This window comes from Hyaena hyaena, unplaced genomic scaffold, assembly GCF_003009895.1.
Source record: "Hyaena hyaena isolate Hyena2069 unplaced genomic scaffold, ASM300989v1 scaffold_9, whole genome shotgun sequence".
Classification (NCBI taxonomy): Eukaryota; Metazoa; Chordata; class Mammalia; order Carnivora; family Hyaenidae; genus Hyaena; species Hyaena hyaena.
The window spans coordinates 2,438,939-2,454,323 of record NW_024080641.1 but is presented as its reverse complement, the minus strand read 5'-3'; the positions used below and the strand labels follow the sequence as shown (position 1 = coordinate 2,454,323).

At 55.8% G+C, this 15,385-nt stretch overlaps 1 protein-coding gene across 4 annotated transcripts in view; it reads right to left on the bottom strand.

Annotated features, from left to right (window-relative positions):
* Positions 1 to 2,405: 2,405 nt before the first annotated feature.
* ODAD1 (outer dynein arm docking complex subunit 1) overlaps positions 2,406 to 15,385 on the bottom strand; it is a 25,384-nt gene continuing 12,404 nt past the window's right edge. For 2 of the 4 annotated variants that reach the window (XM_039245238.1, XM_039245246.1), the window contains exons 6-16: positions 12,010 to 12,132; positions 11,549 to 11,662; positions 9,736 to 9,803; positions 7,299 to 7,486; positions 6,952 to 7,086; positions 6,249 to 6,331; positions 5,953 to 6,121; positions 4,286 to 4,467; positions 4,063 to 4,181; positions 3,665 to 3,743; positions 2,406 to 3,575 (exon numbers count right to left, since the gene is read on the bottom strand). In XM_039245238.1, coding sequence (XP_039101169.1) covers positions 3,042 to 3,575; positions 3,665 to 3,743; positions 4,063 to 4,181; positions 4,286 to 4,467; positions 5,953 to 6,121; positions 6,249 to 6,331; positions 6,952 to 7,086; positions 7,299 to 7,486; positions 9,736 to 9,803; positions 11,549 to 11,662; positions 12,010 to 12,132 — 1,794 coding nt within the window. In that variant the 3' untranslated portion in view covers positions 2,406 to 3,041. The remainder of the gene's footprint in view (positions 3,576 to 3,664; positions 3,744 to 4,062; positions 4,182 to 4,285; positions 4,468 to 5,952; positions 6,122 to 6,248; positions 6,332 to 6,951; positions 7,087 to 7,298; positions 7,487 to 9,735; positions 9,804 to 11,548; positions 11,663 to 12,009; positions 12,133 to 15,385) is intronic. The other 2 variants (XM_039245254.1, XM_039245263.1) reach the window with 2 other exon arrangements.

The following is a 15,385-nucleotide window of genomic DNA, read 5'->3' as shown; positions in this document are numbered from 1 at the left end:
CCTCGGTCTCAAAGAAGCGAAGACACTTGTCCAAGGCCGCACAGGTTATATGCAGCAGGGTTAGTGTCTGCCTCACTCCTGCAGGACGGAAATCACTGAATGCTCCAAACGTCAGTGCTACAAAGGACAGTTCAATTCAGTGCTTTCTCCATTTTTTGCCAAGAAGATGGTGTTGTGCTGGCCTGCTGGGTTATTTGTACTTTTTAAATAGATTAAGGATATCGCAGAGCTCGTGCTTAAAAATGTGAGTCTTCAGGGGCGCCTGGGTGGCTCAGTCGGTTGAGCATCCGATTTCAGCTCAGGTCATGATCTCGCGGTTTGTGGGTTCAAACCCTGCGTCGGGCTGTGCTGACAGCCAGCTCAGAGCCTGGAGCCTGTTTCAGATTCTGTGTCTCCCTCTCTCTCTGACCCTCCCCTGCACACATTGTCTCTCTCTCTCTTTCAGAAATAAAACTTTTTGGGGGCGCCTGGGTGGCTCAGTCGGTTAAGCGTCCAACTTCGGCTCAGGTCATGATCTCACAGTTTGTGGGTTCGAGCCCCGCGTTGGGCTCTGTGCTGACAGCTCAGAGCCTGGAGCCTGCTTCAGATTCTGTGTCTCCCTCTCTCTCTGACCCTCCCCTGCTCGCGTTGTCTCTCTCAGAAATTTTTTTAAAAAAACATAAATTGATAAAGTCTTGTGGCGAAGATAATGCATTTATACTTCAGTTGACTGATAGAATTTCACAGGCAGAGGTCACACAATTTGCCACTCCAGGTAACCTGCACTGAAAAGTGTGCATAAAAGCTGAGAAATCCACCTGAAGTGTTGTGTTTTGTTCCTATAACTGACCCTGCGATGCTGTGTGTGTGACAGTTCTCTACATGGTTGCCACACACATAGCACCCACACGTTCAGGAATGTCACCGCGAAATACGCAGGTGGAAATCCACGCTTCTGGGGCAAGGTCAAAGCCAATATTAATTGACACATTTTGTTTTCTCATGGTTTTCTTAAGATTTTTATTTGTAAGTAATCTCCACACCCAACATGAGGCCCAAACCCACAAACCTGCATGCTCCATTGACTGAGCCAGCCAGGGGCCCCAGTTGGCACATTCTGGACAATTACTGAAGCCGATGTGCCCCAACATTACTCCCCAACTCCCCACCCAGGCCATTCAGAGCTAAAGAGGAAAACCACACCTTCTATGCCAATTTCATCTTCATCGATTGTCATACACATGATCGCAGATATTTTTGAGCATTACATTATGTGCTGGGTACTAAGGTTTCATGTGCACCCATTCACTTATTCTCACAAAAGTCCCTGAGGTGTGTGTATCAACCTCAACTCATTTTTTAAAAATATTTTTATTTATTTCTAGGAGAGAGAGAGAGAGAGACAGCGTGAGCAGGGGAGGGTCAGAGAGAGAGGGAGTCACAGACTGAAACAGGCTCCAGGCTCTGAGCTGGCAGTTAGCACAGACCTCGACGCGGGGCTCGAACACACGAACCGCGAGATCATGACCTAAGCGAAAGTCAGACGCTTAACCGACTAAGCCACCCAGGCGCCCCAACCTCAACTCATTTTAAGGGAGACAAGGCCCAGGGTATCACTCTCCTTGATTAGGGTAACGGATTATCTGTCTGGATTTGGATTAAATTTAGGCAGGGCATTCAGCAGGAGTCAACAGCCAGAAAGGGTGACCCATGGCATTCTAATTCCCAAACCACCCCCAGCGAGAAGAGGACAGTCTGCTTTATCTGTGGGACCCTGTGGCAGGCACTAGGGCTGTCCACATTCTCTCTCTCTCCTTCCACATGGACAGATCGCACTTCCCACCCATTTCAAGTTACACAGCAGCGGGGCACCTGGGTGGCTCAGTCGGTTAAGCATCCGACTTTGGGTAAGCGTATGTGTGAGTTCAAGCCCCGCATCGGGCTCTGTGCTGACGGTGTGGAGCCTGGAGCCTGCTTCGGATTCTGTGTCTCCCCCTCTCACGCTCTGTCTCTCAAAAACTAATAGACACTAAAAACTTTTTTTTTTTTGGAAGCTACACATCATGAGATGACCTGCTTGGGTCAATAAATGCAAGTCAAGTGACATGCGTCATATCCAGATAGAAGCCGTAAGAGCTTCTGTCAGCTTCACCAAGTTCTTGGTTTCCCAGTGCCAGAGAATTAGCAACACTTCGGCCTGCATCACGAAGATGACATGGAGGAGGGCCCTTAGGGCACCCACAAAAGACCAGTAACACTGCAAAGTAATAACCCTTTGTTGTATTAGGCCACTGAAATCCTGGGGCTGTTTGTTACTGCAGCACAATCCGGCCTATGCTGACTGATACACCCCAGTTTTCAGTAGAGCCTGGATTGTGGCAGTCTCAAAAATAAATAAATTTTTTTTAAAAAAGGAATGAATGAATGAATTGCAAGGAATAGGGACAAAGTCATACATCCCCCCCGGGCCGGAGGTAAAGGCAGCAGCCATGTGTCAAGCTTGTCCCCCCACATATACACGTGTAACCGGGCTGGGCTGAAAGTCAGGCTCGGACCTTTATTTTCTAGGGGCGGAGCTCATGCGGACCCTGACATCTTTGCTCCAAGTCTTCCCCTGCAGCCCAGTATTGGGGGGGGGGGCGCAGAGGAGGGCAGTACTGGGGGCTCTCAGGGAGGGCGAGGAACGAGAGGCTACAGAGACGGGGACATGAGGTACAAGGAGAGCCCGGAAGGCAGCGACAAGAGAGGGAGTTAGAAGATGAGAAGTGGGGAAGCAGAAACGGGAGGCGAGGAGCCAGCGGAGATGGGGGCAGAGATGGAACACAAGACAAACACACACCGAATGGGAAGCCGAGACGACAGGAAGGGAAACGGGGGTTGGGAAGAGAAAGGGACCGGGAGACAGAGCTGAGGAGACGAGGAGGAGCAGGTAGAAGTAGGGACACGGGGCAGGGCAGGTGCAGCCGCACTCCCAGAGGGCTGGAACCAGGAGAGCTACAGGGAATCTCAGGGCAGAGCCTTGCAGGGAGCCCAGGGCGGGAGCAGGGGGCAGTGGGGAGAGCCTACTCTTTGCTGGTGCTGGAGCCCGGGCCGGTGCTGGAGGTCGGGACAGGGCTAGAGCCCTGGCCTCTGCTAGACCCCAGGCCTCCGCTCGACTCGGACCCGGTGCCTCTGCTCTCTGCACCCAAGGGGCTGTCGTGGCCCCCGCTGGACCTCACGTATCCAGTGGACCCCAGGTAGCTGCTCGAGCTCGGGGTTCGGAAGGTCACGCGGCCCCCGGTCGAGCCCCGGCTGGATGCGGGCACCCCCACCGCGCTGGCAGAACCGTAGGTGACGTGGCCGGTGCTGGAGCCGGGCTCATCAAAGGTGACGCGGCCCATGCTGGAGGCAGCGGCGCGGCCTCCGCTGGACGCCAGGATGCCACTAGTCCTCTGGCTCAGGATGGAGCCGGGGACCCCGCTGGGGCTCCTGGCGGCCATCATGGGGGAGCCTGAGCTCACCCTCTGGGTCATGGAGAGGCTGGGGACGCTCGGGTCGCTGTCCACCTTCCTCATGCCCTCAGCTAATTCCTTTGCTTGCTGCTCCCGCGCCTCGAGCTGGGGGGGTGGGGGGCGAGGGGTTAGGGTCAGGGTCCTGCAAGGGGGCGGAGGGCCTGCCCCGAGCCCTGCGGCTGCCCCGTCCTCACCAGCTTGGTCACGTGGCTGCGCAGCTCTTCCTTGCTCATCGGATAGTCCTCTTTGGGCTCGAAGCCTGGGGGGTCGTCCCTGAAGTGGGGGGGAAGGCAGGAAGGGGGGGCGCTCAGCCCCGCACGAGACCAAGGGCTCCTCGTCGCTATACCCAGAGACCGTGACCGTGCTCCGGCCAGCCAGATGCCCTTGGCCCTTTCCGGGTCTCCCTGGAGCCAGCTGGGTCCTCAGCAGCCTCTATTCCTCTGGCACCCCCACCCCCACCCCAAAGCTCTCGCTCCCACCTTCTGCTCCGCCCCCCTACCCACACCCACCCTCTTGTATCCTGGACCCGCGACCCCCACCCTCTCCCCCCAGGAGTCTCCTTCCCCCCGCCCTTCCGGCCCCAGTGACTCACTGACTGTCAGGGAGCTGCGGCGGAAGCGGCGGCGGCGGGGCCCCTTTCTTTGGAGCATCCTCAGGGCCCTGGCCCAGAACCAGGAGGGCAGCGTTAGCCGAGCTAGACGGGGTGAGGGTCTGCAGGGCGGACAAGCCAGCCGGCAGCTCAGCGCCAAGGCCCTGGCCTCCAAGCTTCTGGCTCCCTGTCCCCCACCCCCACCCCCTCATAGTGCCCGCCGCACCTCCAGCCGCACCTCCAGCCGCACCTCTGCGTAGGCCTGCACCGTCAGGAGCTCCACCAGCCGCTTCTCGATGAGGCCCAGGAAGAGGCCGATGTCGCGGTCTCGCATGTGGGTCTTGACCCCCAGGAGGTCCTTGATGAGGGTGTTGTCACACTGGGCCCTGGTGAAGAGCTGCTGGATGTCTGGGGTCGGAGGGGACAGGCTGTCACGGAGGCAGCGCCCCCTGAGCCACGGGAGACACCAAGCCAGGCTCCGGGATGGAAAGCGACTTGCTGGAGCTCAGAGAGGGCACCAGGGCGACACTGTGGGGGCCTGGCCACCGGACTCAGAAGGAACCACAGAGGTTCAAAACGTGAGGGAGGTCAAGGGGAAAGCGCCAAAGGCACCAGCTACTGAAAGACTTCTTCACGAGGCTCGGAAACACCGACTCCCATCCCGCCTGGTGACCCCCCCCACTTCAGGAGTCCCCCCAGGAGGAGATCCGCTGCTGAGGCTGCACCGACTGGATTACCCACTGCCTCTGGCTGGGTCACTGTTGTGACCCATGGCTGTCGCGGCCGGCCGCTTCCCGGCCTGCTTGTATCTAGTTATTGTTCGCTTGTGACTGGTTATTGTTAATCAGGAGGCGCCCGTGACCTTGGCACAAATCTCGCATCACAAACCTCATCTCACCGCATCTCTCCCTCTTGTCCCCGGGGTCCCTCGCCACGCTGCGCACACTGAGTTCGGGGGCGGGGGGGCATCCCCAAACTCACTCCTCCCAAGTTCCCTGTCTCATAGAGGAGCCTTACCCCCACCAGGCCAGACCCCGGGCGCTTCAACCGCACCTCCCCCCACAGCCCATCCTTCTGAAACTTCTGGGCTCCCTCCCCTCCTCTCCCTCCTCCCCCCTGCTCCCCCATCCATGGCCTCCCGTGGCTCCCCAGTGCCCCAACCTGGCACCTCTTCAGGATCCGCCACCCTGCACCTCACACCCACGCCCTCACATCCCCTCTCTAAAGAGCCTACATTCCTGGGAGCACCTCCAGGCTTCAGCCCCACATGCTGGGAGCACCCCCTCCCCAGCTCTTCAGTTAAATACCCTTCGTTAAATACCCTTCGTCAAACACAGCCTCCGCATCTCTGCTTCCAGGAAGCCATGGGTCACCCCCACCCTGTCCTCCCCGCCCCTCCCCCCCACTGCTGCCTCCTCACCTAGCACAGGGCAGAGGTCATGGTCACCGCAGAGAAAAGGAGGACCTGCGGGGAACCGACCTCCTACGGTGACCACAGGGAGGCCCCCCTGCTTGCTCAGCGGCACCAGGGCCACCTTCTGTCCCAACTGACCCTCTGCTTCCCATGGGTCAGTCCATCCAATTCTCGGGTCAGCCCAGGAAGTCCCCGCGGCCCCCCATTCCATGGCCAGAGGGTCTCAGGCCCAGGAGTCCACCCACCAGGCTCCCAAATGATGGGGCCGGCTTCAAACCCGGGGCGGCCTGAGTCTTGGGCGCTGTACCCTGGGAGGGTGGCAAGATGGAGGCGAGGATTGGGTGGAGGTGGGGGCGGACACCGGATGGGCAGACAGGCCGGCCACCAAGGCGCGGCGGGAATCAGTGCCTCCACGCGGCCAGCGTGCGGCGGGGGCGGGCGGTCGGGGAGCGGGGGCGGTCGGGTCCTCGCACGCTCACCCGCCTTGAGCTTCTCCAGCTGCTCCCGCAGGTCCCGGAAGCGGGCCTCCACCTCGTCGGCCTCCGCGCGCACCTCCTCCGTTTGCTGCTGCAGGGCGCTGCGCTGCTGCTCTCGCTGCTCGCGAAGGTTTTCCTCCCTGGTGCGGGTGTCCGCCAAGGTCTCCCGCAGCTGCCGTGCGGAAGCGCACGTCCGGGGGCAGCTGGGGGGAGGGGGCGGCCGCCTCGCGCGCAGGAGAGAAGGGTGGGAGAGGGAAGAAGGGAGGGATGAAGGGAGGGGGAAGGGGGGCCTCACTCACCTGCTTGATCTCCTCCTGCAGGTGCTCCAGTTCCGAGTTCTGCTCGTTGATGAAGGTGAACTCGGCGAAGTTGCGCTCCTCGGCTGCGGAGAGGCGGGAGGGGCGGGTCCAGCGCGCCGGAGGCCGAGCGGCCCGCGGGACGGGGAAGGAGACGCGCGGGGAGACGGCACAGAGACAGACGCAGAGACCGAGGGAGGCGGAGGCGGGGGGTGCAGGCCGGGAGAGCCAGAGGGGACGCTGAGGAAGGCAGAGCGAGTCAGAGTAAGACAGACGGCAACAAAGTCAAGAGGGAGACCCAGGAATGCCGAGAGATGCAGAGAGAGAGAGAGAGAGCGCGCGCCAGCCCAGGCCCCGGGGGGCGACAGCAAAAGGCACCCGGAGGGAGAGACCCAGAGGTGGAGGGAAGATGTGCAGAGTGGCCCCCGGGCCCAGGAATGGGGGGCGGGGAGACAGACACGCCCAGAAACGAACTTGAAAAACGGAAATAAGACACAGCGAGGGGACTGAGCGCTGCAGCCCAAGGGGGACAAACAGAAGCAACAGACACGGGAGGGAGACAGACTGGGGCGCGCGGGGCCGGGCGAGGAGCGCACGTGCAGGAGGCCCCGGGGCCCAAGCGGAGGCCCCCATGCCGGTGCCGCCCGCCCTCCCCCGCCCCCCCCCCCCCCCCCCCCCCCCCCCCCGTCCCGCGGCCCGTGCTCACTCTCCAGGTACTTCTCCACCAGCAGGTCCGGGTCGCTCTCCCCCGTCAGCTGGAACAGCTTGTTCATGGCATCTTCGCAGCGCAGCACCAGCTTCTCCTGGGACGTCTTCCGGAGGCCTTCGGCCACCTCCCGTGCTGGGGGGGCGGGGGTGGGGCAGTGAGGTCGGCGGAGGGGCCTGGGTGGGGAGAGCACAGGCCGCGCACGCCGCCCCCCACTCGGCGGCGCCGTGACCCACCCCCCGCCGCACACGGACAAATCCCCCCCAACCCCGATCCCTCCCCCCTCTGCTGCGGGACCCCCTGAGCCCCGCCCCCTCCCTGCCCCCCGCCGGGGGTGGTGGCCTCACCCCGCTTCTCGCGCTTCTCCAGGACTGCGGGGTCTGGCTGCCGCTCATTGTTCTTGAGCTTGAGGAAGCGGTGGAGCTGTTCGAGGTGCGCTATGTGCCGCTGCAGGGCCTGCACCTCCGTCTCGTTCTGGGCCACCTCCTTGTCCGCCCTCTCCCGCAGCATGCCCAGCTTGGTCTTTGCCTCCTCCCTGCGGGGGGAGGGGGGCGGGAGCCCAGGGGTCAGGGAGGACAGGGCAGCCCGGGGTCCCAGGGGTGGGGCAGAATCAGAGTGCAGAACCCCCCCCCCCATAAAGACAAAAACCTTCCTAGTTTCCTGAAGGGGAGTCATGTGATGGGGTGGAAGCAGGGTGGGGGGTGCCGGGCTCGTAAGGGACTGATGGCCCGCCTCTTCTTGGGGGGGGGGCACTGCTGAGCGCACACAGGGCCCCCGGGAGGCCTGGGCATTATTGTGTGGGCCGCGGAGCGGAGGCATCAGTTAGAGACTCTCCTCGCACCCGGGAGGCTTAGCCCTGGATGATCAGGTCATCAGGCCGGAGCCTGGGGGTCGTGTGATGGGAAACAGGAGAGGCCTGGACCTTTCGGGGCCTCATGGTGGACACACAGACGCCCTCGCCCACGTGTTAGCATATTGGGGGTGCTCTCGAAGCCTCAGCCCCCAGCGTCTTGTGGCCTGCTCATCTGAAAGTGTGGCTTTTCAGCTTTTACCCACAGTGCAGCCTGAATTCCCGGTGCCCCAAACCTATTTCACAAGTCACAGGAGCCAAGGTCAGAGGGTCATTAGGAGAACAGCAGTCCAGCCTCCGCAGGTCCCTGCCCACTGGCCATTCTCCCTACTTGACACCTGCCTCAACTTTGATCACCTCCAGCCTGAGCACCAGCTTCTTGTTCTTTTTTTTTTTTTTAAGTTTATTTATTTACTTTGAGAGAGAGAGAGAGTGAGCTTGTGCGCACAAGTGGGAAAGGGGCAGAGAGAGAGGGAGAGAGAATCCTAAGCAGGCTCCGTGCTGACAGAGCCCTGTGCGAGGCTCGAACTCCTGAACGGTGAGCTCATGACCTGATCTCAAATCAAGTCAGGATGCTTCACCGACTGAACCGCCCGGGCACCCCGCCAGCTTCTTGATCTTTCCAGATGCCTGCCAGGCCTACTCAGGTCAGCCCTCCTGGGTGGGAGGCCTCCCCCCGGGCACACAGAGGCCCCAGCCCCAGTGACATGGCCACGTGCTGGTGGCAGCCCTCCTCGGGGACCGGGACTCACACGCTTTCTGTGCCTCACATTCCGTGCCAACTGAGGGGCAGGGGGGAGGGATCCCGAATCCTGAGAGCCAGACCTGCAGGGGGAGCTTTCTAGAACAGCAGCGCTGGGAGGTGGCCGCCCTTATCACGGTCATGTCACAGTGGAAGACAGAGGTTGTGACCTGGCCTGGGCAATCAGCCAGAGGAGTGTGGTCCAAGGCTGCAGGGATGGAGACAGGCCGGCCGGCCATCACCCGTGGTGCCTGGCAGGAGAGGGGAGCCTGGCCACGCGCCTCAGGGGCTCAGATGGTTGAGAGTCTCAACTCCGGCTCAGATCATCATTTCACAGTTCGTGGGTTCGAGCCCCGCGTCCGGCTCTGTGCTGACAGCTCGGAGCCTGGAGCCTGTTTTGGATTCTGTGTCCCCCTCTCTCCCCCTGCCCCCCTGCCCACTTGTACTCCGTCTCTCTCTCTCTCAAAAATAAACAAAAATATTTTAAAAAATTTTTAAAAAGAAGTGATAGTCGCACAACATTGTGAGCGTCATAAATGCCACTGAACTCTATGTACACTTCAAAATGGTGAATTTTGTTATGTGTGTGTTAACAAAATGAAAAAAAAAAAAAAGGAAGAAATCTCAGCAACCAAAATGTAGATCTGGGCTATAACTGATGTCGTGAGGAACATGCACCCTGAGTAAGCAGAAGTCCCAGGGAGAAACAAGACCCTGAATGGAAGGTAGGAAACCAGGTGCCCGGGAGGCTCAGTTGGTTAAGCGTCAGACTCGGTTCTGGTTCAGGTCATGATCTCATGGTCTGTGAGATGGAGCCCTGCGCTGGGCTCTGTGCTGACTTCTGGAGCCTGCTTAGGATTCTCTCTCTCTCTCTCTCTCTCTGCCCCTCCCCTGCTTGTGCTCTGACCCTCTCTCTCCTGCCTGGTTCATTCTCCCCACCCCACCTCCATGTGCTCTGTGCCATTAACAGATGGGGCGGGGGGGGGGCGCGGGGAGGTGCATCTATACACCTGGGTACGACCTCGCCGGGAGGAACCGGGAAATCACTTGGAGGAGAGAAAGGGGCACCATATATATATATATACCATATGTATAATTGGTTCCGAATGTCTATTTCTGGAGTTCTGAACCCTCCCACCTCTGCCTAGGCAAAGTGCGTGCCACGTGAGCGCAGCCCCAAATTGGGCCTTACCTGACGGCATAGGCGGCCGAAGACGAGGCCATGAGGGCGCCTACTGTGTGTCGCAGGCGCCGGATTTCCTGCAAGAGAACAAAACGGATGACTTTCTTACGGCATCCTCGCTGTAGGCCCTTCCTTTACACCCGGTGGACTTCCCCACCCCCTTCCCCCCCAGCAAGAACGGGGACTCCCGCGCCTCCCAAATGTGTGGACCTTCCTCGCTGGCGGCCACTGGGCCGGAAGGCTGGCTCAGAGGGCTTCTCCTCGAGAAACCCTCACTCCAGAACATTCCTAAGAGCGCCTCCCTAACTCTGTGGTCGGGTTCAGAAATGTGCGTGAATGTCCTCATTGTGACCACACCCATCCGTCTTCTAATTCCAAAGAAATGACTTTGCAGTTATTATGGGTAAAAAGGGTTCTTTCCGGAGAGAGAAGGAAGGAGATTATATATAATGTGTATATATATGTATATAATTATATACATGTATATAATGTGTATGTACATATGAATGTATATACAATTACATACATATATGTATATATACACGTATATACACGTGTATATATGCACATATATAATGTGCATGTATATATTAAGGTATATACAATAGATGTAGATGTATACATTTATATGTATATAAACATACATGCACACGCACAACATAATTACTTTTGCAAAAAGAAACTCAGGATGGATAACCGGAAGCTACAAGGCTGGATGGGAGGAACTGAGAGACAAGGAAAAGAAATGATGTTTCTCTGGGATACCTTTTGGAGGAGTTTTGTTTAGGAAGCGCTGTTAATGGTTTATATGTTCATCAGGAATATTCAATCAACAGTACTGGGAGGAAAGGGGAGAAATAAAACAGAATATGAAACAGAAGCAAATGAACCTCGCTGTACTTTAGACATGGTTTGGGAGGGGCGCCTGGGGGGCTCAGTCAGTTAAGCGCCTGATTCCAGCTCAGGTCATGATCTCATGGTTCATGGGTTCGAGCCCCACATCAGGCTCTGTGCTGACAGCTTGGAGCCTGGAGCCTGCTTCAGATTCTGTCTCCCTCCCTCTCTGCCCCTCCCCTGCGCTCACTCGCTCTCTCTCTCTGTCTCTCTCTCTCTCTCTCAAAAATAAACATCACAAATGGGCCAAGGGATGGTTCTAGATGAACAGAGCCTGGACAACCAAATGCAGTGTGGGACCCTGGCTTGGAGCCTAGAGGAAGAAAATCAAATCGGCTGCAAAGAACATCACTGGAACCTTCAGAGAACTTTAAACAGGGACGGTGTAGGATTGTAATATCATCGAGGTTCCTGACTTGGGTAACTGCCCTGTGTTTCTGTAAGAAAATGGTCTTATTCTTAGGAATTTCACACAGAAGTTCCTAGGGGCATCATGTGTGTGGTGCGTCCTCAAAAGTTCAGCAGTCGTGATAATAGATTATCTTCAGTAAACAAATAATAATTAGAGCGTGTGTGTGTGTAAATATGGCAAATTATCAATCTGGCGAAGACTAGAGTTCTCTGTGCTCTTCTTTCAGGGAAGGGAAGGTGGAGGAGAAAGAGAAGGTTCCTCAAAGGCCATCAAAGATTACAGAGATACCCACAGAATGGTCTGGCTGTCACAATGACATCCCGGCTTCGGTAAGTCTAAATGAGGCCGCCTTTCTGTTGGAAGCGTCCTGGAATGTTTTCGAGGCCTCCCTTCCCTCTGGACGGAGGGAAACCTATGGCTCCAGTAGATTCCGTACTTGAGGCCGGAGTGCTGGAGTTGAGTCCTCTCCCTACCCCAGCTGGGCCAACGGGTCCTTGGCCCTTCAAGGCCACTGACCTTCTGCAGGTTATGGTCCACGTTCAGATAGCGGTTCCTCTCAATGCGCAGGAGATCCAGCTCTTCCCTCAGGGCCGCGTTCTGCACCAGCTGGATGTCAAAGCGACAGGTGACCTGGGAGGGAGGGGAGTACTAAAGTCTGTCTGACGCCCGGCCTGCCTCCCTCTTGCACACTGGGACAGGGAGTGGGCACTTGTCACGTGTGGGGCCCGTTCCCGATCTGGGGACCCTGAGAGCGTCGCCTAGTTCCCCTAAGGACCCAGGCATCGGTCTCCTGTCGTTGGGCACCCTCCATCTCTCAGGCTCATGCCTCCTGATCCTTCTTGGGGAGCCCAGTGTTTCAGGCATGCCCCCCTCCGGGCATCTGGTCCACCGTTTCTGGAACTTGACCCTATGCTCAGTTTCCCCCCTCCCCACCCCCAGAGCTCAGGTCTGGAGGGAGCCAAGGGGCTGGCCCTCACCCTGTCCAACTGGTCTTCTAGGATCTTGATCCTTCGCCGGATCTTGACCTTCTGATCCAGGATGAGTCCCGGGGCCCTGAAAGCCTTACTGTGGGTGAAGATCCGGGTCTCCCACTCCTGGATCTGGAAGAAAGAGGATGGTACCTATTTGTTGGCTGAGTGTGGCAGGGACTGAGGCACCAGGGAGGGTGAGTGGCTGGGCGTGGCTGCCTTCCGCCATCCTGTGGCCCCAGCGATCTGTTCTGTCCTTCTTCTGCTGGCGGCGCCCACCTTTCCATGTGGTTCTGGCTTCCGAACACAGCAAGCCGCCTTACCAGCCGCACGAGCCAGGTTCCCACACCCCCAGTGACTGTCCTAGGGATGGACATGCGAGCCAAGCTGAGCCAGCCTGACTCCCTTCCCCGTATTTTGGGGGACAGGCACGAGGTAGATGGACGGGACTCCAGGACTTCCGCTGTCCCAGTCCCCGGCGCATGGAGGGTCCTGGCAGGTGGAGGCCCGTAGACCAAGTGCAGACAAGAGACGGAGAGATGATGAGAGTGAGCCCCTGGAGCCATTGCATTTCCCTGGGTCTGGCTACTCGCGAAGCCATTGCCAACCCGTCCTCGTTTCCGTAGTCCTCTTTACTCATTTGGGGCGCGCTGTCTCCCCGATAAATTGGGAAGCTTCATGAGGGCGGAATGCTCTTTTCTGTGTCCCTAACACACAGTAGGTTCTCAATGAAACGTGCAGATCAAATGAGTAAGTGGGATGGCTTAAGGCTGTGTTTCTAATTTGTGTACCTTTATGGGTTGGGTTGTGTCCTGCCTCCCAAATTCATATGTTTAAGGGCTAATCCCAGTACCTCAGAACGTGAGCTTATTTGGACACAGGCTCTTTACAGAGATAATCAAGACGAAGTCATGACGATGTCGTGTGTCAGCGAACCTGGTGGTGGTGTCGTTATGCAAAGGGGAAATTTGGACCTAGAAGTGCACAGAGGGAAAACGCCACCCTCCAATACTTCCATCCTGGATTCCCAGCCTTCAAAACCATGGGACAATAGATTCCTGTCATTTAAGCCACCCAGAGCTTGTGGTTCTTTGTTACAGTGTCCCCTAGAAAACTGATGCCTCTGCGCAGGCACCCCAGAGCATTGCAGCAAATTCAAAGGAAGCACCGTGGGGATATTTTCAGGGGTTTTTTTAATTTAAAAAAAATTTTAATGTTTATATTCATTTTTGAGAGACAGAGAGAGGCAGAGCGTGAGCAAGGGAGGGGCAGAGAGAGAGGGAGACACAGAATCCGAAGCAGGCTCCAGGCTCTGAGCTAGCTGTCAGCACAACGCGGGGCTCGAACCCACAAACTGTAAGATCATGACCTGAGCCGAAGTCAGCTGCTTAACCGACTGAGCCACCCAGGCACCCTGATATTTTCAGTGTGGAGGGAGGCACACTGACATGGGTCAGACACCGCATGAACTACGAGCTCAAAGCAGTTCACAGGTTCAACACAAGACGGTGCTATGTTCCTTTTGATGACTCACATCTTTGTGAAACTGAGTTCCAAATATCCAGGGGTGGGGGGGGTGCGCCTGGGTGGGTCAGTCGGTTAAGCGTCTGACTTTCGCTTAGGTCATGATCTCGCGGTTCATGGGTTCAAGCTCCGCGTCAGGCTCTGTGCTGACTGCCAGCTCGGAGCCTGGAGCCTATTTCAGAGTCTGTATCTCCCTCTCTCTCTGACCCTCCCCTGCTCACGCTGTCTCTGTCTCTCTCTCTCTCTCTCCTAGAAATAAAAATATTTTAAAAAATAATAATAAAATAAAATAATCAAATGTCCAGAAATGTTACCAGTGGGGAAAACTGGCCAAAGTGTACAAGGAACCTCTCTGTATTATTTCTTCCAATTGCATGTGCATCTATAATTATCCCAGCAAAATTTTCAATTAAAAATGAAAGGAAGGAAGGAAGGAAGGAAGGAAGGAAGGAAGGAAGGAAGGAAGGAAGGAAAGAAAGAAAGAAAGAAAGAAAGAAAGAAAGAAAGAAAGAAAGAAAGAAAGAAAGAAAGAAAGAAAGAGAAAGAGAGAGAGAGAGAGAGAGAAAGAAAGAAAGAAAGAAAGAAAGAAAGAAAGAAAGAAAGAAAGAAAGAAAGAAAGAAAGAGGAAGGGAGAGAGGAGGGAGGGAGGGAGGAAGAAAACCGAGTACTGGACAGAAGTCAGCCCAGAGCAAGAGTGGTGAGTCCAGTCTGACTCTATGACCCAAAGGCACAAACATCCCACCGGTAGGTAATTGTGCTTGCTCTCCATCTCTCAAAAATGGATAAACATTTTAAAACATTTTTCTAAAAAGAATGAAATACAATTTTTTCTATTTGTATATTCATTTTCAAATGGTCTCTAGGTTGTTAGGATGAAAACACTAGTTTGTTTACTTTTTTTAAATGTTTATTTTTGAGAGAGAGTGAGACAGAGACAGAGCATGAGCAGGGGAGGGCCAGAGAGACACACAGTCTGAAGCAGGCTCCAGGCTCTGAGCTGTCAGCACAGAGCCCAACGCAGGGCTCTAACCCACGAACCATGAGATCATGACCTGAGCCGAAGTCAGGTGCTTAACCAACTGAGCCCCCCAGGCGCCCCAGGGACAGTGCTGTATAAGATAACCTAATGAATGGAGTGACATCCCTCATGCTGTATTTTCTTGCCCAGAATCAAGTCACAGGTTCTGCCCTCACTGAAGGGGAGGGTCTTACACAGGGGAGCGACTCCCTGGGGGTCACCTTAGGGAGAGAGTACAAGTTTCCCCTTATCTGAAAGTAGAGTGTTCCTATGAGATCCTTCATGAGCCCAAATGGCAGAAAGTGAAGAAGGGATGACCAGTAGTTTGTATGGGAAACAAAATGTATAGCATTCCCGGACCCCCCAAAAATAAGCTCGCTTAGGCTTGTCTGATACTTTCAGACACATTTTGCTAACAGCTGCACAAAATAAACCAAGAGAAAGGGTAGATGCTGATGGACCCAGTTCAAAGCTCTGGCAGCCAGATGCTCACATGCTGAGTGCTTCCCAGAAAGGAGCTTGCGGGGGGGACCCCCTCTCACTGCTCGGGGTGCAGGCTGCCTCTGACAGCTCGCTGTGAAACAAATGCTGAGTGCTATTTTTCCTTTTTTCCCTTTTTTTTTTTTTTTTTTTTTTTCTTTTTTTCTTTAATCTATCAAGCTTCTTTCAACAACCAGACCAAAACACGCCTAGGATCGAGCATCTTTTATTTGATTTCTTTGTGTTGTTTTTAATTTTTTAATTTTAATTTTTTTTTACTTTATTAATTCCTTTTCTTCCTCCAAAATAATGAAGCAAAGGAATTCACCCCAAAAGAAAGAACAGTAAGAAATGACATCCAGG